General features: G+C 44.7%; 1 protein-coding gene across 2 annotated transcripts in view; it reads right to left on the bottom strand.

Moving 5' to 3' along the window:
* The window catches only part of Slc23a2 (solute carrier family 23 member 2), a 126,184-nt gene that overhangs the window by 27,605 nt on the left and 73,477 nt on the right, over window positions 1-25,102 (bottom strand). For both annotated transcript variants that reach the window (XM_042694498.1, XM_042694499.1), the window contains exons 3-8: window positions 24,404-24,502; window positions 20,654-20,770; window positions 15,730-15,887; window positions 3,339-3,427; window positions 2,300-2,370; window positions 29-210 (exon numbers count right to left, since the gene is read on the bottom strand). In XM_042694498.1, coding sequence (XP_042550432.1) covers window positions 29-210; window positions 2,300-2,370; window positions 3,339-3,427; window positions 15,730-15,887; window positions 20,654-20,770; window positions 24,404-24,502 — 716 coding nt within the window. The remainder of the gene's footprint in view (window positions 1-28; window positions 211-2,299; window positions 2,371-3,338; window positions 3,428-15,729; window positions 15,888-20,653; window positions 20,771-24,403; window positions 24,503-25,102) is intronic.

Below are 25,102 nucleotides of genomic sequence, written 5' to 3'. Positions count from 1 at the left end.
CCCCTCTAGATACTCCCAGGACACTTACAGCATGGCGATGCCCCAGTGCTTCCCCGCTCTCTCTCCCGCTGCTTGGAAACCAGAGAGGCCAATGAGGGCCACAGTGGGTGTGATGGTCAGGGGCCCAATGTATCTCAGCAGGACCCCAGGCAAGCCGAGGAGGCCGATGACCACTTCTATCAATGAGGACATGATGATGGCCCCCTGGATCTGAAATAAGAGATGGCACAGACATGAGGTGAGCTGCTTGGATGTCATATACTCCAAATGTCATCTGTAACCCCAAGTTAGACAGCAAGCTCAAGAGCTGAAAGTCTCTCCTGGTCCCCACAAAGGTTTCAGTAGAGGTAACTGAGGCCCAGTGTTGTTAATGTAAGAGAAATACTGAAATGGGCACTGAACATAAAGGTAGCCTGCCCTTTCCACCAATAAATGAGACAGACAAAAACTTAGAATTCTCCTTTAAGAAAAAAAAAAAAGCATTTCCTCTTGGTGGTGTGGCTCAGTGGCAAGAGTATCTAGCAAGTGTTAAGGCTCTGAGTTTAAACCTTAGCACTGCCAAAATTAGAAAGAAATATGGTAGTTCCAAGCCAGACTTACAGGAAACACTGTAGTACAAAGACCTGGTGTTAAGGAATTAGCTCCTGGAAGCCTTTTTTTTTTTGGTCAGTTATAGGGTTTAACTCAGGGCCTGGGTGCTGTCCTTGATCTCTTTTGCTCAAGGCTAATGTTCTAACACCTTGAGCCAAAGCGTCACTTCCAGTTTTCTGGTGATTAGTTGAAGATAAGAGTCTCCTGGACTTTCCTGCCCGGGTTGCCTTTGAACCACAATCCTCAAATCTCAGCCTGGAAACCATTTATTTTTAAATTTTTGTTCTTTTTATTTTGGTTGGTCATGGAGCTTGAACTCAGAGCCTGGGTGTTGTCCCTGAGGCTAGCACTCTGCCACTTGAGCCACAGCTCCACTTCCAGTTTTGAGTGGTTAATTGGAGATAAAGAGTCTCAAGGGGACTTTTCTGCCCAGGCTGGCTTGAACCATGATCCTCAAGATCTCAACCTCCTGAGTAGCTAGGATTATAGGCATGAGTAATGGGCTCTCAGTTTCTGGAAACCATTTAAAAATGTCACTGAAACAAAGACGTTGGCACAATGTCTCATTCCTGTAATCCTAGCTACTTGGGAGGCCATGAAGACTGTGGTTCAAGGCCAGCTTAGGCAAAAAGTTCAGGAGACCCAATTTCCAACAACAAAACCTAGACATGATGGTGTATGTCTATCATCCCAGGTACATAGGAAACATACATAAATAGAATTGAAGTTCCAGGATACATTCAAGACTGTACCAATGTTCACATGTATAATCCTAGTTATGCAGGAGGCTGAGATCGGAGGATCATGTTTCAAAGCCAGCCTGGGGGAAGGAAAAATCCATGAGACTCTTAGCTCTAATTAATCACCACAAAGCTGGAAGTGGCCAGGTACTAGTGGCTCACACCTGTAATTCTAGCTACTCAGGAGCCTGAGATGTGGGCACTGCAGTTCAAAGCTAGCTGGAAGCAGGAAAGTCCGTGACTGTTATTTCTAATTAACTATCAAAAAAAAACAAAAAACACCAAGGTAGAACTGTGGCTCAAAGTGGTAGAGCACTACTTTTGAGAGAAAAACCTCAGCGACAGCACCCAGGCCCTAAATTCAAGCCCCACAACTGACCAAAAAAAAAAAAGCAGCAGCTGGAAATGGAGCTATGGCTCAAGTGGTAGAGTGGTAGCCTTGAGCACAAAAGCTCAGGGACAGAACCCCAGTTCTGAATTCAAGCCCCAGGACCAGCATAGAATAATAACAACAACAGGCCAGGAGCTGACAGCTTGTAATCCTAGCTGCTCAAGAGGCTGAGATCTAAGAATCATGAGCTATTCTTTGTGATGGGGACTGCTACCCACTGGCCTTACTCAAGTCCACTTTAGCAAATATCTTTCTAGTTCTTTCAACAAACTCAGGCAAATGCTGCAGCTCTAGGACCAATTCTTTTGCCTGTCAACAAGCCTTTCAGCTCTTCCAAGTGAGCTATAAGCTACAAGCTAGTTAGGTTGGAGGGTGTGAGTGAACAGGTCTGGGGACCTGCAGGAAGAAAAGAACCACATAGTCTGGTGGTTTAGCTGAACAGTAGAAATAAACATTTCAGTACTCGAAAACAGAAAGAAAGCTGCAGTAAACACAACCCCAATTTCTTTGGCACCACCAGTCTTGAAGCCCCAGAAACACAAAGCAGTCAAGAAAGGAGGAAATGACCATCCTTTACCTCACGGATCCGGGGATACCAGCTGTCTTCTAGCTGCAGCATCTTTGTCGTTCCATTGACAACTGAAACATCTTGAAAACAAAAACAAAACAAAGTTTTTCTTGTAGTGATACTGATGTTTCATAGGACACAGTCATCTTACCCGTTAAGAAGATTTCCTCCCTGTCTTAAGAATCTTTTTACCCATCTCTCAAATTCATCCTACACAAAGTAGGGTTCATCATCCTGTCAGGTGAACTCCCCAGCCCTAGTTTTAAACCAAATCTACTGACTGAGAGCTCCCGAACATATTAAAACCTGACTGATATGGTGCTACCCATTCATTACCAGCTTCACGCAGAAAACCAACCTTTGCAAGCAGCAAACTGAAATGTCTGACAACAAGGTTGCTGGACTGAGGTTGTAAAAACCAAGATAAAATGAAGGGCCTTTTCCAGTTCCCCAAATATGGTCACAAAGTAACTCCTAGGAGCAAGGAAGGAAATGAAGGCTGGAAAGCTTGGCTCCTAGAACCTTTTGAGAGGACGACAGTCAGACTTTTGATTTTCTCCAATTTCCTATCTGTCCCTAACCTAATCAGGTGCCTGAAGGATCTTTGCAATCACTGAGGAAGGGGAATAAAAGTCATTTGCAGAAAACCACAGTAGCCAGATCCTTAAAAAAGCAAAGATGTCTCAGAGAAAGGATGCTGACGCAGCAAGAGTGATTACTGGTGGGTCCTAAAATCCACTGAAAGAGAGAGGCAGGAAAATAGCACAAACATTTTTCTTTCTATTCTGTTCCCACATTTATCAATTTCATTAGCATGGAGAAATGAGGTAACTTCTGATCCTTATTTGCTCTAGGATTAGGGATGAATGAGTGGATAGAGATAGAGAGAGACAGACACGATCCACAGATTGGAGCTGTTTATGGGCTGGTGTGTTCTGTGCCTACTTCCAGGAGTGAACGTTGCTGGGCCAGCATGTCCAGACCTCCCTTTTACAAATCACCTGCATTAAAGGACCCCCATGACATATGTGGAAATAACTGCAATTACCTGTGGTGTTACATTTCCATTTATCTAAAGACAGGATGGCTCGAGCAGGGGCCAAAAATGCAAAAGCACTGGCCTGAAACAGGGGTAACCTAAAAGAAACGAGACCAAAACCATGATCACGGCATCGGGAACTACCGAGGTAGTTCACTATTTGACAGCTTAACAGTCTTTTCTGTAGACATACAGCACATGAGTGAATGCAGGCACACCTGGAAGAAAAGAGCCCCCGTCTACAAAGATCTCCTATGGCACACAGCCAGGGTTCTCCATCCTCCCCTTCTGCAGCTCTGCTCCCAGGCAACTCTAGGTGGGGCTTGGGGGACCCTTGTGCTCAGTGTCAGCACCCCAACACCAGTCCCTACAATGGCCACCTTTCCCCTTGGGGGTAGTGGCCATTGGGGTATTTGGGCTTCCCTCTTTCCTGCTGAGCTCCTGCATTCCTTACTAATCATTAGTGTACACCTGTGATGTTTCTTTCCTCCTCTTCCTACTCCTCCTCTTCCTTTCAAATTCTTATTTGTTGTCACAGAAAAACATCTCTCTCCCTCTTGCCATTTCATTTTGGGAGTCAAAACCCACCCTGTCATAAATTCTATGTATTAAAATTATATTAGTGATCTAGATGCATGGAGGCAAACGCTATTAGTTACAAAGTAGCAGTATGTTAATATTTTGCTTAATCATAAATAATACCTAAAAGTAATTCTGTGGCACTTTTAAGGGGCCAACTCCCCATTTAATTCCCTACCCACATCTTCAAATATTGTCAATTCGACTTCAAGTAATTCTTCTTGACTTGATAAATAATTTAGCGACTCAATGATTTTGCCGTTCTTTCTGGAAACGTACAGCATCTTTATGGGCTAGCATGAGAACTTAATCACCATTTTTCACAAAATATAAAACATCACGAAACTGGTTCCTTCTGTTTGCAGGGCTGGGGAACTGCTGGATACTCAAATCCTTAAATGCCCCAGACAACCTTGTCAGTGGCCTGGCCAGCAAGTCAGAAACCCAGCATCCACCCTTCTGAGCTGTCTGACATCAAGTTCTTTCCCAGTGAAACTAGAACTGGACTGGAAGTAACTTTGGTCAAAGGACAAGCAGCTGTTTGCAAAGTCCTGAGCCCAGTGCTCCTCCTTCTGGGCCAGATTAAGAGTCATGACTCCATTGTCACAAATGCTCTTCTGCCTGTTTTATAACCATGCAGTGAAGCCAACTGACAGCAGGCAGGATGGCAACTTTAAGACAGAGGAAAGCCATATGGTACCAACTGGCTGCACTGCCAACGACCACTCACATGGAGCATGCTTTTCACCAATCACCCAGCTACAGTATCTGCCAGAGGGGCCTGGAGCCATTTAAAGTAGTAGAGGTCATCTAAAGAGGGAATGTATATCAAAGAGAAAATGTTGTTAGACTTATAAAATTCCCTCAAACACAAATTTTTAGGAATACACCGCAAGGCTAGAGGATAGTCAGCATGTCGTTTGGAATGGGCGCCATCTTGAATGATCCAAATAACATCAATTTATTATAGTGTCAGGTTTTAAGTGTCACATCCTTAGGGAAATGTAACATGAATTTAGAATTGCACCTAGAGTGAAGACTGGCTCTTCTACTACTCAGACTTCAGTCTTGACCTTGAACTCAATACCATTCCAAACAAGGATTTTATAGCTTAACCAGAATGGAAAGACCTACAGCATTCTACAGAGCTCACTGGCCAGTATCTTGGGTTCCTCTAACTGGGTGATAACAGAAAGTCTCCTAAGCTGAGCTGGAAGAACTCTGTGTGCCAGCCTCACATGCTCACCTGTGCAGGAGTACATCTGCACAGGTTGGTAGTACCCAGCAGTCAGGATGGGCTCTGTAATTGTTGACAGTGGCCTGGCTGAATCAGATTACCCCTTTTCCATCAGAGATGGCATTTATCACTTTGTCACTTGACTAACATTAATTGGGTATATGCTCAACACAAGCGTGACTAAAAACTACCTGGGGCCTTGAGGGGTTTCTTGTTGTGTGAAGAAGACATTAATGGTGGTCATCTACAAAGATCAGAATGCAGGTGAAGACATTGTGGAGCTGAGGGCAGTTGCTAAGTTCACCTTCAAGAATGACAAGCACTTTGCCCATCCACTATGAGCTATATGAGGATTCCAGGCAGAGAGAAGACAGGTCCAAAATAAGAGCCATAGGACAGACCCAAGGTCCCCTAGAGAACTGGGGCTACTTTTCTTTAGAGGAAGGTACAGAGAGGGACAGAGGTAAAGGTCAGGGGAAATGATGTCTGTGTCCTTCTGCCTTGATCTAAAAGGATCACTGGGACCCTTAATCAGAAGCTACCCTCAATCTAAACAGCCATTCTGACAGGCTGTGCAACTGATTCATACATAGGATTTACTTCACTGAGTCTCATATCCTTTGGCTCAGGTTCCATATGACCCTTGGCCTCTAATGGCTCCTTCCATGCTAACCTGCCTATCCCAGCTTTAAGGCTAGGACTCTAACCTAGCACCAACTTATCCCCAGAACCCACAAATACTTAAGGAATTGATGGTATTGTTTACAAGTGTTCTTTGAAAGGAATTCTGTTAGATTAGAAGCAAGAAAGTAAGCTTTCCTAATATACTGCTTTTAACTGAAAATTGGGAAAAGATATCACTTATTCCAAACAGCACTCTAGTAAAGACTGCAGAGTGGAAATGTATGTGAGTTAACAATAAACCCAGATACAGTTCCTCTTAAGGTGCCATCAGGTCTTACAAAGGTAAAAGGCCCTGCTTGGGTCTTATGGTAAGCACCATGAAGGAACAGAATTAAATTTTACTGAAAGTGAATAAAACAAGAACAAAACACAGCACCTCTGGAGGACTAAAGGCCTGGCTTCTGCTACCATAACAACAACCAAATCTGGTACCAAACCTTTCATTCCCAAACAAATACCAACTTGAATCTGAACTGCAGGACAATTTCACAAGAATCTCTAAGAAATACATACAGATTTGGCTTTGAGGAGCTATAACTGTCATCCACTTAAACACCAGGATTATGTCCTAATTGCCTTTCAAGAAAAGCAAACCAAGCCAGGCACTGCTCACGCCTATAATACTAGCTACTCAGGGGGCTGAGATCTGATGATCGCAGTCCAAAGCCAACCCAGGCAGGCAAGTCCATGAGACTCTTATCTCCAATTAACCACCAGAAAACCAGAAGTGGAGCTGTGGCTTAAAGAGGTAGAGGGCTAGCCTTGAGCTGAAGAGTTCAAGGACAATACCCAGACCCAGAATTCAAGCCCCACAACCGGCCAAAAAAAAAAAAAAAGGCAAACTACAATGTGTCCAGGAAAACTTTTCCCAGTTAAGGACATTTCCTGATTACTGACTACCTATGAATCAGATCACCTGGTGCTGGGAAATTGCTAGCATCTCTTTAGGAATAAGCTTGTTCACCACCTGGTGCTAGTAGCTTACACCTATAATCCTAGCTACTCAAGAGGCTGAAATCTGAGGTTCATGGGTTCAAAGCCAGCCTATGCAGGAAAGTCTGTGAAACTCTTATCTACAATTAATCATCAAAAAACCAGAAGTGGAGCTGTGGATAAAAGTGGTAGAGCGCTGGCGTTGAGCAAAATATAGCATCTAGGTCCTGGGTTCAAGACTCATGACTGGCCCCAAAAAAAAAAAAAAAGGAGTATCAATTTAATAATGTACTCTAGTATTCAGACATAGTTCCATATTTTTTACAAAGCATTTATAGCTTTCCTCATTTCCTAGTCTAATATTCCTCTATTATGTATTGTGTTTAGGGCCACACTACGCATTTTTTGGTAACGGTACCACAGAGTGTTATGTAGTGTTATTATGTTACAGTGGGTCATCCTTTATGCTTGACATCCCACTAGATGGAGATGCTAAAGACAGTAGGTATTGTAGCTTTCAAACATAGCCTTTAGCATTTAAAATAAACTGTACACTATGTAGCTATTATCACTAGCTTTATAGTCTAACAGAGGATTTAAATATTATGAATTTCCAATCTTATTGTTCCAATCTCATTATGTAACCCAAGCTGGCCTAGAACTCATGATACTACTGCTTCAGCCTCCTGAGAGCTGGGATTATAGGTATGCACCAACTTGCCTGGCTTTGCATCTACTTTTATATAACTGATACCCTTCTATAAACAAAAGTTTTCCTTTTTTGTCCAATATCATCTCCATTTCCCTTTCTCCTTTATAAATATCACATCCTTTTCTCGTTCAGTTTTGAAATTTACGACCATGACTGTTCTTTATGAGTACATTGCCCAAAGCTCCCCCAAAGCAGCCTGTACAAGCTGATTCTTGTTCCTTTTGACAGCGCCCTCCCTACCCTCCAAAATGCTTCCAGCAAGTGCCTAGATGTATGGTACAAGATGTGTCAGATTCAATTTGTCTTTTTCTAACCTCCACCCTGGAGCCAACCATTATAATGAAGAATGGTTAGTTAGGAACCAAAACCTGGGTACTGGGTGGGCTAGTAAAATAATGTCACTGTTTCTAGGCCTTGTATATAGTAAACAGAAACATCAACTTTTGAAGATCAGGGATAAGATCTACAACCCAATCCAATACCACTAGGTCCTATCTTCTTCTCCATATCTCTCCTTTTCTTTTGGGTAATCTCCTTTTAAAATATGAAATATGACATTACCAACTATTCCAGGTCAAAGGTTTCTTAGCATAAAATACATTTTAACTAGTTAAAGATCTAGCCAGGTACAAAAGGCCAGGAGAGAATTCTTAAGGTGTGGTAAGGTTTTATCTGCTGATCACAGTGGTGGTTGTACATACCCAAGTAGAAACTCAGCTGACTATACATTTTAGAAAAAGGAAAATTCTACTATCAGTCAGCTATCTCCAAACAGGACTTCATGCAAATTATGTTTACCAGTGTCATATGGAGGATGATAAAGAAGGTTAACATGCCCTTTAATAGAAGTCATGCATACTAGGTCCAAATTTTTTTTTAAAAAGGGGTGGGGTGGGGAGAATAGAACTTCCCTCCTACATTTTGGTAACAAGTTTTGTCATTTATTCCTGTGTCAGCTATTTTTGGCAGTCACTTGATTAAAAATGAAGAGTAGAGAGGTAAGAAGCAGGGGCCATGAGGAAAAGGATAAGCAACTGCGGGGCGGGGGTGGAGGGGTGGGGGAGCACGGACAGGCAAGCAGGGCCAACAGGCAGGTAGGAACCACCCATAACAGATCTGAAGAGCAATCTTAGGGAACCTGGTCTGGAGCAAGTAGCCCAGAAACAGACAATACTAAAGCAGGAGCTGCTCGGGCTTCAAGAGGATCTGGATCAAATGTCATTTTCTGATGGACAGATTCAGAGGTCAGTAGGCCCATCTAGGCAGTGTGCTGACTTTGCGGCCAAGACACACATTCACTTCTACTATATTTATCAGGAGCCTGTTGCTGCATGGGGGTGCATCCTTTCTGCCTCCTCCCTTCTAGAGAGTTCCCAGGTGAAGGAGGACAGGAACAGATACAGCCTCATTTGATGCTCATTAACATCTGTAAGGGACCAGGCAGCTTGGCCAAAGTCTCATGGCTGGTAAATGATATAGAAAAGGGGCCCACACCAATGGAGCCCAAAGCCTTGAAATAGCTGGAGTGAGGCCTTCCAAGGTCCATCCCTCCAGGTCCTCACTGGTGGCCACTCACTCCAATGTACTGCTTAAAATTCTCTTTCTCTCTGCCACTCGTGGGCCTTGAACTCTACCTGGATGCTGTCCCTAAGCAATTTTGGCTATCGGCTAGTGCTCTGCCACTTGAATTTACAGCAACACTTCCTGCTTTCTTTGTTTTCTGTGACTAATTGGAGATAAGAATTTCATGGGCTTTCCTGCCACAGCTGGCTTCAAACTACAATCCTCAGATCTTAGCCCCCTGAGTAGCTAGGATGACAGGCATGAGCCTGTACAGCTGGCGTCCAGCTTTAAGATTCTTTCTTAGTAGAGAGGGTGGTAAATATTTTATTTGATGGGCAAAAATCTCTCCATCCTGTTATCATGTGCCTACTTGGCATGAAAGAACACAAAGGGCTTGACATCATCTGCTTGATATTAAAGAAAGAAAAAAAAAGTAAGTTCACCCTGAGTCATCCATGCATTTAGGCCCAGTTTCTAGTTTATAATAAAAGGGAGTATGCAACACATCACTGAACATCGTGGTTATTATGTGCAGTCTCAGAACAAATTCAGACTCTAGGACAATCCATGAGACAAACCAGCCTGGATTCTAAGAGATGATAATGTGGAGAAGAAAAGGGTAGAGCTTATTATTGAGAAACCAAAGAGATACAGCAAGCAAAAGTATCACATGAGCCTGACTGGATCCTGGAGGAATGGGGTAACAGCCATAGAAGATATTTTAGGGACAACTGGGGAAATTAACTGTGGACTGTATTTTAGAGAATATGACAGAAAGTTCATTTTCTCAGGTTAATAAATGATACTATAGTTACATGGGAGATTCATTTCTAGTGAGTGAGGTGAGTCATTATGCCATCTGCAACTTCATTTTCAAGCAGTTCAAAACAACGAAGAATAAAAATAAAGCCAGGTCTGGTGGCTCATCTATATTCCTAACTACTCAGGACGCTGAGATCAGATGGATCTAGATTTGAGGCCAGCCGAGGTAAAAAGTCCATGCAAGAGACCTTTCCTTGACTGATAGCTGGGTACAGTGGTATGAGTGCCTATCGTTTTAGCAATATGGGAGGCTGAGACTGAGAGGATTAGTTTCAGGCTGTCCTGAGCAAAGGAAGTTCTTCCACCCTCACAGAAGAATTTGCATGGAGTGGCGTGTGCCTATCATCTCAATTATGGTGAGAAGTATAAAATAAGAAGGATTACAGATGACCGCCAAGGCAAGAAAGTAAGGCCTGATGTCAAAGTGATCCGTACAAGAAAGGGCTAGAGGAATGGGGATGAATATGGTTGATGTAGTTTACCTGTATGTATGAAAACAGAACAATGAAACATACTGAAACTATTTTAAGAAGGGGTAAGAAGGGAAAATGTCAGAAGGTGGCGGGGTGGTGGGGAGGAGGGTGGTGGTAGGGATATATTGTTTACACATGTAGAAATGGCTCAAGGAATGTCCCTGTACAACTAATATATAGTAATTTTTTTTTAATGGAAGACTTATAAGGGGAAGGTGGGGCTGTAGGCATGGTTCAGAAGTAGAGTGTCTGCCTAGTAAGCTTGAGACCCTGAGTTGAAACTCCCAGTACTATGGAGGTAGAGAGGGGGCCAGTGGGCATTCTCATTCTGCAACCTCATCTATGAACTCTCCAATTATCATGATTACAAGGCCTCCAAACATAAGGCCCAGATAGCATCCTAGACTCAGTGAACAAAGCACATGGACAAGGAAGACAAGCCATGAAGAACTCCCACCCCACCCCACCTCACCTTCAGAGGTCAGAGGGAGCCAGGTGTCTGGAGCAGATTAGAGGTAGTCCTCAAAGGCAGTACAGCTCTCCTCCAGCCACACTGGAGGTAGAGAACCTCCCTCCACACTAACGAGGTTTCAGTGCAGAACAGAGGGGGAAGGGAGCTAACTCTGGTTTAGGAGGACTCTAAACAATCCTGCGCCCTAGCCACTCAGGATTAGAAAGAAAGGCTTGGTCATTTCCAAAACAAGCCCAAGATGAGCTGAAATTGACAGCATAAATCAACTAGAATGAGAACCACTGACATCACCCTCAAAGGAACTTAATAAAAGAAGACAAAGACATTGAAAGCAAAGGAGTAAGGGAAAGGCAGGTGTCAGGAAGCAGAGGCTGAAAAGGCAGCCAGCCTGGATATTGCCATGCTCAAGCGCAGTGAAGCTCTGGGAGGTAACAGAGCCACCGAAGCCCGAGACACACAGATTCCACCGCAATAAGATAACAATCCCTGGAGGAAGAGAAAGACTTCCATAGGGAAACAGGGAAGAGGGATGGTGTTGATCATGCATGGCATCACAGGTCCTGCAGCCTTGCAGGTGAAGCTCAGAGACAGCAGGCACACTCAGAGGAGGGAGCATCTGCACCGTGGTATTTCAGGGTGGCACCCTGTGCTTAGGTTTAAGTCTGCAGAAACACAAATTGGTTTCATTGCAGTGGTTCCCCTATCCACTGTGACTTTTTGTCTGTGTCTGTGCTGTCCTGGAGCTTGAACTCAGGGCCGAGGGTGCAGTCCCTAAGCTTTTGTGCTCAAGGCCAGCATGCTACCGTTTGAACCACAGCTCTACTCAGATCTCAACTCCTGAGAAGCTAGGATTTACAGGCTTGAACTACGGGCGCTCAGCAATTCTATTTTTTTTTAAAATGGAATAAGATTCCAGGACCACATTCCACTCTTAACTACAGAACCCACATATATAGCACTAGTTCATTCCCCCATTTCCTTGAGATGCAGGGTCTCTGTTTGCCCTTGGGAATCCCCCCATCCACAATACCCAGTATGACTGAAGTATGAGGTGCTAATATGCAACAGGCAAATGCACATACACAGAACACAACACAGAGAACCACCTCAGAGTTAGTTAGAAAAGCCTGAGAATCTGTCTTAGAAACCATGAAAGTCGATCATGAGAAAACTTCTGTTTTAAGCCCTATGAGCTGACTAGTGGACTACAAAACCAAACCAAATCCATGCAAGACACCTGCAATCGCCAGGGCTCATCTGTTTTTCCTTTTGCAGTATTTAGCCCTTGTATCCCTCTTCCTCCAAGTGCTTTATTTATTTGATCCTGTTCTGATCATGTCATTAATGTAATTCATGGCTCAAGATGAAGGTCCCCTTCACATCAAAAGAACCAACAGGATTGTCCATCTGAGTTATACCCAACAACTTTCATAAGAAGTTTATATAACAATCCACAAAAACCCAACACATCACTAAAATGATGATAAAAGGCCATCCACAGGGTAAACAAATGTAGCAATGGTACTCACTAGACGCCATGCTGAAAATGAACTATACAACTTGTGGGTGGGGATGGGAGGGAAAAACTGGAAAAGAGGGAGGGAAGGGGTGACATTGGCCAAAAAGAAATGTAAAGACCTGACTTATGCAACTGTAACCCCTCTGTGCATCATGTTTCTAATACCAATAAAAAATGTACAGGCCAGAAGTGGCGCTGTAGCACAAGTGGTAGAGCACTAGCCTTGAGCTGAAGAGCTGAGGGACAGTGCTCAAGCCCAGAGTTCAAGCCCCACGTCCGACAAAAAAAACAAACAAACAAACAAACAAAAAAATGTACAGGCCGGGGCTGGGAAGGTGGCTCAGTGGTAGAGTGCTTGCCTTGCATGCATGAGGCCCTGGGTTTGATTCCTCAGCACCACATAAGCAAAAAGAAAAAAGCTGGAAGTGGCGCTGTGGCTCAAGTGGTAGAGCGCTAGCCTTGAGCTGAAGAGCTGAGGGACAGAGCCCAGGCCCAGAGTTCAGGCCCCACGATCGGACCCAAAAAAAAAAAAAAAAAAAAAAAAAAAGTACAGGCCATCCTCAGGCAAGTTTCCTCTTATTTTCACAAAGTAACTAAAGAGATCACCTAGCCAAAGCTCTAAGGCTCACTAGGTAGGACCCAGGTGCCTCTGCCTCCTTATTTGCCACATTCTGTAGGCCTAAGCCTTTAAAGCATGGTCCCAGCAGGTGGGTGCCCCGTTAAAGAGGCCAACAGGTTCCCCATGCCATGCCCAAGTCCAAGGAATCCCATACCAAGCCAGACTTCCTGCCTCTGCTCTTGCTCTGCCAGGTCAGAAAATGCCCCCCATTCTTCCTGAGCCCAAAGCCCACTGAGTCTCCAGGACCTGTTTCTACCAGCACCTCCTCCTGACTCCCCAAATCCCTTTAGGGCATCCTTGCCTCCTTGCCTGGTACATATCTGGACTTCATCACATGTCACCTCTGCTTGCCACCACTAGTCACCCACGCCTTCTATCTACATGGACGAGTCACTAAGTATCTGTGAGACTGAGTCAGTACTCTACCTCTTCTCCCAGGTTAAGAGTGTGAACACCCCATATCCCACAACAGCCATGGGAATTCCATGTCCCTTGGGCTGGGAAGGTGGCTTAGTGGTAGAGTACTTGCCTTGCATGCATAAGCTCTGGGTTCAATTCCTCAGTACCACATAAGTAGAAAAACCTGGAAGTGGTTGCTAGCCTTGAGATCAAGAGCTGAGGGACAGTGCCTAGGCCCAGAGTTCAGGCCCCACAACTGACCAAAAAAAAAAAAAAAGGAATTCCATGTCCCAAGACCAGCACAACACAAGGTGTCCCAGAGCACCTTCTTCACCGGGCACTGTGTACTCATTGCCATGGCTATTCTAATAGCTGGTGCCACATTTTGTGTGTGTGTGTGTGTGTGTGTGTGGTGTGGGAGGGGGGATCGTGTGTGTGTGAGGGGGATCTTGTGGCTCCTCTGTGTGTGTGTGGGTGGGGGGGGGGGGGGGGAGGATCTTGTGGCTCCTCCCACCAGTCGTCAGCTCCCTCTTCATTCTTTTTCAGCTCACTGCTCTTTCAGAGGAGACAAGGAGAAATGAGATGAGCAAGGAGGTTTTCTCTGGCTCTTGCATACTGACAATCAGCAAGGGAGTCCCCAACTAGGACCAACAGTACTCACCCAAGGTGGCCAAGAGCCCTTGCAGGGTCACTAAGCAACTTTGCTTGCCTCAGCTGTAGCCAGATTTGGCTCTTGGCATGATATGGGGGTATAGCTTCCACAGGCAGATGTTGCTTCAATAAAGACCTGTTCAGTCCCCTCTCTGGCTCAGCTAATCATTTCCAATTATAGGTATTTGCTTGGATTTACAGATGGACTGGCCTATAGGTTCACCTCTCATTCAGCTGTTTAGAAAAAGATCCATTTCCCAAAGATCAGTGCCCTGTGAACAAGGTAAGGCCACTGAGCCAGCCAACAAAAGCTTCTCCATCCACTCCTGACTTGTAATACAAAGCCTTGACTATCATGCCAAAAGAAGACATGATGTTGCTGCCACATTTACTGCCCGGTTTGCATCCTCTGTGAAAGGCCTGGGCTCAGCTCCTTCCCGGGGAGGTCAATGAGACCTCTATTCCTCTCCTGCAGGTCTCTTGAAGAGACCCCTCCTCTGCTTGGCATGGCATGGAATGTTGGCTGCAAATAATCTACCAGGGGCTGACTGAACCCCTAACAGCTTGCCAGCTTCAAGGCTTCCAGTGAGAAGAGCTTCTCCTCACTAGCAGACCTGGGAGGAGGCCACCACAGATGCCACCTACACTGCTATCTGCCACCTACACTGCTATCAACACCTCAGCACACAGCTCACTTCCCCCCAGTGAGGGAGCCCTGCTGAGAAGCCTGAGGACTCTGGTTCATCAGAATAAAGCCTACAACTCCCAAGCTCCCTTCTGCACTGCCCTTCCCCAGCAGAGAAAGCTAAACCCTACTGGGATTGTCTCTGAAGGAGCAAGAATCAGCAGGCTTACTCTGAGCACAATCCTGGGCAGGGACCCACTTCAACTGAGCAGGACCCTAGGAAAGGGAAGGGCCACACTTTGAAGAGGGCAGAATGCAAGTGCAGGAAGAGCTAGTCAAGTTTGCTTCACATCCTTTCTGCGACGACTCCCTAACAATATAAGCAGGGTTCTGGGGATGCAAAAGTGAGCAAGCTAAAGCCTCAGCATCATGGGAAAAAAACAACATGGAAACAAAAATGGACAGGCTGGGCAACAAGAGCCATAGCAGAAAAGTGAACACAAGATACACGTATGGAAATCCAGGAGAGAGCAACACAGCTTCTGGGGAGTCAGGCTTGAGTCACAAGATGGCAAGGACAAGCCAGGATGGAGGATGGGCGGGTATGTCTGGGTGGGTGGAGAGTAAATGGAACAGAAGGATATAACAGCAGCACACGCAGGAACTGTGGTGAGCATGGCTCAGGGGCATGGCTGCAAACATAGAGACAGGGAACAAGAGATAAGCTGGACACCAGGTACATCCTAATTTAACAAAGAGTAGAGGAACAGTCTAGTCAGCCCAGAAGGATACAGGAGGTAGAAAGATGGCAGGGGCAGGACACAGAGTGGGTCAGAGAGAGGAGTCCCAAGGCAGAACAGGTGGGATGCTGGGGATGAGGGCCTAGCCAGCCAGGGAACAGAAGGAAAGAGATGGAGTTTCTAGCTTGTACAAGTAGGAGGGGATGGCACTCTCCATCAAAAGAAGAAACATTGTTGGAGTAAGGTGGGGGCTAGTGATCACTAGGACACTCCCCCAACTCCAGCTCTTCCACCAAGCAACCCTGGGCAAAGGGCCAGGGCTCAGGGCTTCATTGGGGGCATCAGCATCCTATGTTAGTACCCCAATCTCACCTGCATCCAAATGTTGTCTGAAGCAGTGTTGTGATTCCCACACAGAAGAAAATGGTCCCAATGAGCTGGCTGGTGGCCCACTGATCATACCCCACACACATGGCATCGGCCAGCAGAAAGGGCACTGCAATCGTTCCACTGAAGCAGGTCAGGTAGTGCTGTAGGCAAGAGGGACAGGAGAGTGGGAAAGTAAGCCCACCATGTTCTTTTCTGATTCTATCCTAAGGTACACATGGACCACAGAGATGATCTCTAGGGTTTGTTGTTGTTGTTTTGATTTTTTTGTTGGTTGTGGAGCTTCAACTCAGGTCCTGAGTGCTGTCCCAGAGCTCTTATGCTCAAGGTTAGCACACTACTTTGAGCCACAGCTCCGCTTCTAGTTTCGGAGTGGTTAATTGGAGATAAGAGTCTCCCAGGTACTTTTCTGCCCAGGCTGGCTTTGAACTGCTATCCCCAGGGCTCAGCGTCATGAGTAGCTAGGAATAAAGGCTTGAGCCACCAGTGCCCAGCCATGATCTCAGGGTTTTTAGGTTAATCCATTCTTAATATGCTGAATCACTTTTCTTTTTCATTGTATTTTCTTATTCTATTTCCATCTTGCATTAAGAGTGATGACTTGCACAAATTCAAGCGTGTATATTTTTCTTACTAGAAAATAGTTGTCATCCCTCCTCCCACTGATCGCAAAACTATAGAGCCTTTCTTCTCTAGCCTGTTCATGCGAACTACACTCTGCATGCTTAAAAGCAAAACCTAGTTAGTCATGTTGTATTTTCTTCTAGGATTTTATTTGCTTAGTATTTTATACTTAGATTCCTAAAATAATTAGTCTATATGGTTTGTGTAGGAGTGTTTTAATTCTCTCATGTCTGGGGATTAAAGCTAAATTAGTTTCATTCATTGTAGAAAGCAATGTGTTCTGACATTGTTTGGCAAACAGAATTTATCTGTTCCTGTAGGGTTAAAGGCACAGTAACTATAGGAATCCTTCAGAAACAACCTCACCCTGCTGCTCTTCCTTAGAAGACCTCTTCCTCAGTCCTAAGGCCCTGGCAGGGAAGTGCCATCTCTCATAGCTCCCTTCCCTCTCTGCCTCTCTCCCCCCAGTTTTCTGTTTATTTCTGTTCTGTTAACTTTTCTTCTCTTGCCTATAGCTTCTCACTTCTGACCAAGTCTGATAAATAACACGGCAGCTCACAAAGCCCAACAGTCCTGGTTGGCAGAATGGGGTGTGAGGGAGAGGGAACACTGCTGTTCAGGGCTTCTCATGCATTTGTATACAACGTATGGTATCAAAAATTTGACCCTAATAGGTCCCATGGTTTCCCTTATTCACAATTCCTAGTATATGTCTAGGATAATCTTACTAGACAAGCAGAAAAAAGTCAAAAGCTATATACATATAACCATATAAGATGATGCTAAGAGAAATGAACCCCAAGATAAGGACACAAGAGGTTTTATCTTTATCATTGCTGTTCTTAATGTAATATGTGATTTTTTGTGTTTCCTCTGTATGTTCTTTTTTTTCTTTTCTTTTTTATTCATCATGAAAATACTGTACAGAGGGTTACAATTAATGGGCAAGGTAATGAGTACATTTCTTATCAAGCATTGTTGCCTCCCCTTTGTATGTTCTTCCCCCTGGTATAACCCCTGTTTTCACTGTATTTGATTCTGTTGCCCTGCATCTTGTATATACATTTTTCTAATTTGAGAAGGGAGAGGGAAATAACAAAATGCTGAAACAAGGATACAGGTTGACCCATTGTAACAATGAAATGTACAAGACACTACGTTGAAAATGAACTTTACAGCCGGGTGCTGGTGGCTCACGTCTGTAATCCTAGCTACTCAGGAGGCTGAGATCTGAGGATCACAGTTCAAAGCCAGCCCAGGCAGGAAAGTCCGTGAGACTCATCTCCAATAAACCACTAGAAACTGGAAGTGGTACTGTGGCTCAAGCAGAAGACCGCTCGCCTTGAGCTGAAGAGTGCAAGGACAGCGCCCAAGCCCAGAGTTCAAGCCCCAAGACCAACCAAAAAAAAAAGCAGAGCTAAAGGTGTGGTTCAAATGGTAGAGTGCTAGCTTCACAAGGACCCTAAATGCAAAATCAGTACCTCAAAAAAAAAGTGTGAGGCTGCAAGACTAATGGCTTTTATTCTTGTTTGACTATGGGAGACTTCCATAGACATCTATAATACAAAGATGACAAAAAGTCTGCTTCCTGGCTAGGTGCTGGTAGCTCATGCCTCTAATCCTAGCTACTCAGGAGACTGAGATCTGAGGATAGTGGTTCAAAGTCAGCCTGGGCAGCCTGACTCAGGCTGACGAGACCCTTATCTCCAATTACCTAGCAAGTGGTAGCACACTAACCCTGAGCACAAAAGCTTAAGAACAGTGCCTATGCCCTGAGTTCAAGTCACAGGACCAGAACCTGGTTTGGGATATTCAATCTGAGGAGGGTTACTGGTTCCTCCTTTGCTAGATACCTTGCAGCCCATACAAGACATACTTGGGCCAGTCAGTAGGCACAGCCCAGCTCCAAGTGAACACCCATGCCTAGGGAATAAGACTGATTTTGTGGGATCTAGAAACTGGTCACACTAACTGGAACAAGGAAGTATGGAAAATCAGACCTGAGAAACATAGTTCAAGCTAAAACAACAGGAAACTATAAGCCACAGGAGGCAGGGCACCAGACCACAGCCGGGTCACCTCCTGTCGTATCTCCCAGCCTATCCACTCTCCCTTCCTGCTGGAAATTGCAGCAAAGTGGCCAACAGCTTGGGAAATTTCCCTTCCTTTAAGAAAGGAAGGACATAAAATAAGACTTATGATCTGGATAACAGGGGATCTGGGGGGGGGGGGGTCACTCATATTTTATGGCAAATCTTGATATGGTTATGGATTGCTGAGTTAGGCTGCTTTCCTCCTTGTTCTAGTCTGTCTTTCTTTTATTCTGGTGTGTGTGTGTGTGTGTGTGTATGTGTGTGTGTTTTGTTTTTGTTTTTTTGTCTATGGCGTGGGGCTTGAACTCTGGGCCTGGGCACTGTCCCTCAGCTCTTCAGCTCAAGGCAAGCACTTTACCACCTGAGCCACAGTGCCACTTCTGGTTTTCTGGTGGTTAATTGGAGCTAAGAGTCTCACAGACTATCCTGCCCCGGCTGGCTCTGAACTGCGATCCTCAGAACTCAGCCTTCTGAGTAGCTAGGATTACAGAGAGAGGCCATCAGCACCTGGCTTTGTCTTTTTTTTAAATTCTACTACCATCTTTTTCCTTCTTTTTTATATCACTTTTCTTCCTGCTCCTAATATTTTTTTCCTGCTATTATAAAATTAGTGTTAATGGAAATAGAGCTGTGGCTCAAAGTGGTAGAGTGCTAGTCTTGAGCATAATAGTTCAGAGATAGTGGCTAGGCCCTGAGTTCAAGCCCCAGAACCGACACTCACATTTTAAAAAGGGGGGGGGAGGGCCCTGGGAATGTGGGTCAGTGGTAGTAGAGTGCTTGCCTAGCATGCATGAAGCCCTGGGTTTGATTCTTTAGTACCACATACATAGAAAAAGCCAGAAGTGGCCTGGGAAGGTGGCTCAGTGGTAGAGCGCTTGCCTCTCATGCATGAGGCCCTGGGTTCAATTCCTCAGCACCATATAAGCAGAAAAAAAAAAAAAAAAGCCAGAACTGGCGCTGTGGCTCAAGGGGCAGAGTGCTAGCCTTGAGCTGAAGAGCTGAGGGACAGCACCCAGGCCCAGAGTTCAGGCCCCATAACCGGACCAAAAAAAAGAAAAGAAAAGAAAAGAAAAAGCCAGAAGTGGCACCGTAGCTCAAGTGGTAGAGTGCTAGCCTTGAGCAAAATGAAGCTCAGGGTCAGAACTCAGTTCCTGAGTTCATAAGCCCCAGGACTGGCAAAAAAAAAAAAAAGGAGGGGACTTAAGATTGATGTTAAAAGTATTCAGTCACACTCAGGTGACAGTGGCTCATGACTATAATTCTATCTACTACTCAAGAGGCTGAGTTAGCCGGGCACTGGTGGCTCACGCCTGTAATCCTAGCTACTCAGGAGGCTGAGATCTGAGGATCGCGGTTCAAAGCCAGCCAGGGCAGGAAAGACCGTGAGACTCCTATCTCCAATAAACCACCAGAAAACCGGAAGTGGCGCTGTAGCTCAAGTGGTAGAGCGCTCGCCTTGAGCTGAAGAGCTGAGGGACAGCGCCTAGGCCCAGAGTTCAAGCCCCACAACCGACCAAAAAAAAAATAGGCTGAGTTATAGAGAATCATAGTTCAAGGACAGCCCTGGCGGAAAAGTCCATAAGATTCTATCTACAAAAGGCTGAGTTGTAGGTATGGCTCAAGCAGAGCACCAGCCAGGCAGCATAAGACTCTGAGTTCAAATCCAATATGAGCAAAAAATAAAAAAATAATAATAGATGTGCATTTGTTATTCTTTACAATAAAAATCTTCAACAAATAAAAATGAAAATTTAGCTAGGCGTCAGTGGCTCATACCTGTGATCCTAGAGGCTGAGATCTGAGGAACAAGATTCAAAGCCAGCCTAGCTATAGCAAGGTCCATAAGACTCAAAAAAATAATCTGCAAAAGTCAGGCTAGAAGATGGTTCAAATGGTAAAGTACCAGTCAAGCAAGCAAGCTGAACAAGTATAAGGTTTTGAGTTCAAACCCCAGAGACTGAGATCTGAGGATTGTGGTTCAAAATCAGCCTGGTCAAGAAAGCCAGAAGTGGAGCTATGGCTCAACTGATGGAGTACCAGCTTTGAATGAAAAAGCTAAGGGACAGAGCCTAGACTCTTGAGTTCAAGCCCTAGTATTGTTGGTACATGTGTGGGCACATGTGCACACACACACTTTAAAGACAATTCAAGCATCTGCTGGTGGATTACACATCCTGAAGGCACTGTCTTACCTGCAAGCCCAGAAATATGCACAAGTACCAGGGAGGAACATCTTCTATGGTGTAAATCATGTCAGACCTCTGGGGGTCCAGGCTGCCAGTGCTGTCCAGGGTTTCCGCAAGAGAACTCTGTCATGGGGAGGGAGGAGACAATGGACTTAAGTGAATTCTAGCTCAGCTCTGCATACCTACTGTTGCTGAAACACAACTTATCCCAAGGTCATCCTTTTCCCATCATTTTGAGCAGTGGACACTTTTGAAGCAAAGATCAAGTCTATTTTCTCAGGGGGAGGTGGGAGCAGTCAATCCTCAGAATTTGGAGTTCTGTGACTTCTTGGCATCAACTCAGCCCTAAGAATACCCAACTTGCTCAGAGCATCTCCCCAGGCCTGCAGTTCCTCTTGCATGGGCAAAGATGCTCCAGGTTGAGACCATAAAGTGAAGCACCGAAGGCTTCAATTCTTGCCAATGAAGAAATATAAAGTGTTAGCCACTTTCAAACACAAAGGACTGATCTGCCCTTACCGCTCCATTTATAGATCCCAATTAGGAATATCTTTCTACTTAAAATTACATTCTAGCAACCTCCTGCCAGAACATTGAATGGCTCAGGCAACAATATTGAATAAAAAGAGCAAAATTCAAAAGTAAATACAATGACTCACCTTTTTTTTTTTTTTGCTGGTTGTGGGGCCTGAACTCTGGGCCTGGGGGCTGTCCCTCAGTCTTCAGCTCAAGGCTAGCACTCTACCACTTGAGCCACAGCACCACTTCCTGCTTTTTCTGCTTATGTGGTGCTGGGGAGCCATTTTCCCAGCCCTACATTTTTGTTTGTTTATTTTTTAAAGTAATAGAAACAGTACATAAAGCTAAGTCCTCGTGCCAGGTGCTGGTGGCTCATGCCTGTAATCCTAGCTACTCAGGAGGCTGAGATCTGTGGATCATGATTCAAAGTCAGCCCAGAAAAGGAAAGTCCATGAAACCCTTATCTCCAATAAACCACCAGAAAACCAGAAGTGGCACTGTGGCTCAAGTGGTAGAGCACTTGCCTTGAGCTGAAATGCTGAGGGACAGCACTCAGGCCCAGAGTTCAAGCCCCCACAACTGACCAAAAAAAAAAAAAAAAAGTTAAGTACTCATGTCTGTAATCCTAACTACTCAAGAGGCTGAGATGTGAGGATCAAGGTTCAGAGCCAGCCTGGTTAGCAAGGTCCATAAGGCTCAAAAACAAAAACAAAACAACAACAACAAAAAAAACCTGCAAGGCTAGAAGTATGGCTCAAATGGCAAAGCACCAGTCAAGCAAGCAAGCTGCGTAAGTGCGAAATTTTGAGTTCAAACCCCAGTACATTGCCCAATCCCCCACACCAGAAAAGAAAAAGAAAAAATTAAACAAGCGGTACAAGGCTGTGAGCTTGGGGCATAGCTCAAGTGGTTGAATACCTGTCTCTACCACAAAAGAAACAAATGAAAATTTCCTCCTGACCATCAGCAAAAATTTTTTAAAATGTTAATTAAGTGTTGTATGTTTGCAAAACTTATAAATAACCATCACAAAGACTAGACTCAGATAGCCTAGACATTTCCAGACAGCCTTGGCGTCACTTCTGAGCTCATTCAATGTCTGAGCCAAACAGAAGACGCAAGGTAATGCGCAGTTCACACGCAGAGCCTCTGAAAGGCTTTGATTTCTAAACCTTGAGAACAATATTTGCATTTCTTAGAATCTGAGATGCACGTATGTTTTTCTTCTCAAATCTTTTAGAATCCAGCAAAGAACACCTAACAAGAAACAAAATTAAAAGATCACACACACACACACACACACACAAAGATGAAAAGGAGAACACTGTGACCTTGACCTGATCTAGCCCAATGAGTGCTCTTATCTAATGAATCTGGCCCACAGAAAGATACTGGCTCCATGTGCTTGTCACTCAACTTTACCTGAGAGATCTCTTAACATAAAGGATGATACAGTTACTTCTGCCTCATCTTGTAGAGCCTAAAGGTAAATGTCTGATGTAAGTTGACATTTCATCTAATCCAAATGTAAATGAATGTGACCTTTGTAAGACAGTGACCTTTGTAAGACAGAAGCCTGTCGTCTTTTCCAAAAGTAGGTACTGGAAGCTTTGCACTGTGAATGAGGTAGAATGGAGAGTGTGTCTTTTGAAAAGTTGGTAAAAATGGCAGAGAAAGTACTCCTGTGTGTAAGAAGTCTGGTATGAAAGCATCGCTCCACAGGACTGAGCTACCTAAACCCTGCACTTTGGTATGGCGCTTGTCTGGCACATGAAAATAAGTTTTTTTGTTTTGTTTTGTTTGCTGGTCCTGGAGCTTGGACTCAAGGCCTGAGCTCTGTCCCTGAGCTTCTCTGTGCTCTAGGCTAGCACTCTACCACATGAACCATAGCACTCCTTCTGGCTTTTTTTTCTGCTTGTATGTGGTACTGAGAAATTGAACCCAGGGCTTCATGCATGCTAGGCAAACACTCTAACACTAAGCCACATCCCTAGCCCTGAAAATAACTTCTAAGTTCCTGGGATATCCTGATGTTCAAGAGAGGCTTTTTTAAAAAACAAACAAACAACAACAACAAAAAGCCTTAGGTTTGGTCAATAGTGTGCACTGGCAGTGTGATTTATAGCAACGGACTAGAGACACAAGCTTCAGCTTGCTCAGTCTGGAGGGGATTGGAAACTGACTAAAGTCAGCTGCTATGGTGGTCAGCCACACCTAAAGGACTCATCTCCAATAAAAACCCAGTACATCACAGTTCCAATGAGCTTCTCTGGCTTTGTCACACCTCATTACTGGGACCATCAAGACATTGGCTGCCTGGCTATATGAAGAGAGGAAGGCCAGAAAGCAGTATGCCTCATGTTACTCAGACACTGCCTTCATTCCTTTTCTTGAATGCTGGTTCTCCATTGTTGAGAATGATACTGTGAACGAGTTCCCTGAGTCTGTCTAGAAGGTCATTAAACCTGATTAAGGAACCCTTGAACAGGTTTGATTATGCTAGCCATGACATAACTATTACAACACAAGGTCAGCTCAACTCCATATAATCTACAACTTCAGAGGTACAGAGTGTTACTGCTTACAAAGAAACAAAGCATACAGTATGGGAGGGGTGAGGAGATAAATACATATATGCTCTTCACCTTAGTATCATCCTATTGAAGGTGCTTTGGACCTGTAAGAGGTAGGACCTAGCTGGAGGCTTACAAGTTCAAGGTGGTCAGCCTGGACTATATAACAAGATCCTGTCTCAAAAACAGGCAGGCTCTAATGAGAAGTCTTTGGCTATCCAGTGGTATGGCTTTGAAGAGGATTATGAGACCCTGTTTGTCCCTCTTCTCTCTGCTTCCAAGGGTATGAGCACTTGCTCACATACACTCCCCACCCTGATGAGCCATTCTTGCCAGTGGCCCATTAAAACCACTTGATCTTGAACTTGATCCATCAGGAGAAGGCATAGAAGGTGGCAAGTATTTCGCTGTAGTGATACAAAGCTGAATCATACAGGGTGTGATCCCACTGCTTTGGTCAAAGAACTTCCTCCAAGGCATCTTTAATCTAGGGAAATTCACTGTTGCTTTCTCTTATTTACTGACCTGTTAGAATATAACAATCTACGATGCTAATAACTTTACACACACGTACACGTGCACACACAGTAGACAAGGCTCCAGATCAGGGATATCCCAGTCCCTGCAGCACAGAAGCAGGGGCAGCATGGGGCAAGAGAGGTACCTTCTCTGCAATGCCATTTTCCGTAGTGTAGATGGCCATGAGCTCAGTGTCTTCATTGTCCTGCTCCCCACTGGACGTGGCCCCTCCATTGATCACCACCTGAGAAGAAACATTCATTAGAAAGGCAACCGTACAGAACTATGTCCTTTCCAAAATGCCTCCTGTCATTTTAAGAGGTCCAAACTGCGTATCTTCACATAGCAGTTTGGGTTTTCTTGCACAAAACTACCACACATATGGCCTACAGTGTGCATTTTTGATAGCAAAAAAGTCTGTTATGCCCATGGGATAAAGCTGGGTGAGCCAGCTTCCCCTTTTGTTCAGAAGAAGCCAGAGTGGAATGTTCCAGACAAATATTGGGCCATGGACAGTCCTAGGCAGGTGTTTGAAAGGCTGGGTCATTGTTAAGGGAGTGAAAGAGTCCCAAGCTGCCTTGGGTAAGAGCCCACTCCTTTGGGACCAGTTGATAGCAGCCTCTAATGTGGCTGTCCTGGAGGAGAAAGTGTTGGGGTTAGAGGAATTTAGCTCTGCTGTTCACCAAACTCACTAACTTGTTAGTATTGATTTGTTACTGCAACTAAGTAAACTGTTGATATGTGCACCTGACTTCATCACAGGGAGGAGGGTAGGGATGAATGGTGACACAAAATCTAGATTCTGGGCCATTCATGTAAGGACCAGATCTCAGCTCAGGACAAA

This window comes from Dipodomys spectabilis, unplaced genomic scaffold (assembly GCF_019054845.1).
Source record: "Dipodomys spectabilis isolate Male_0828 unplaced genomic scaffold, ASM1905484v1 ptg000175l, whole genome shotgun sequence".
Taxonomy (NCBI): Eukaryota; Metazoa; Chordata; class Mammalia; order Rodentia; family Heteromyidae; genus Dipodomys; species Dipodomys spectabilis.
The sequence above is the reverse complement of the archived record's forward strand: the minus strand, read 5'-3'. Positions and strand labels throughout refer to the sequence as shown.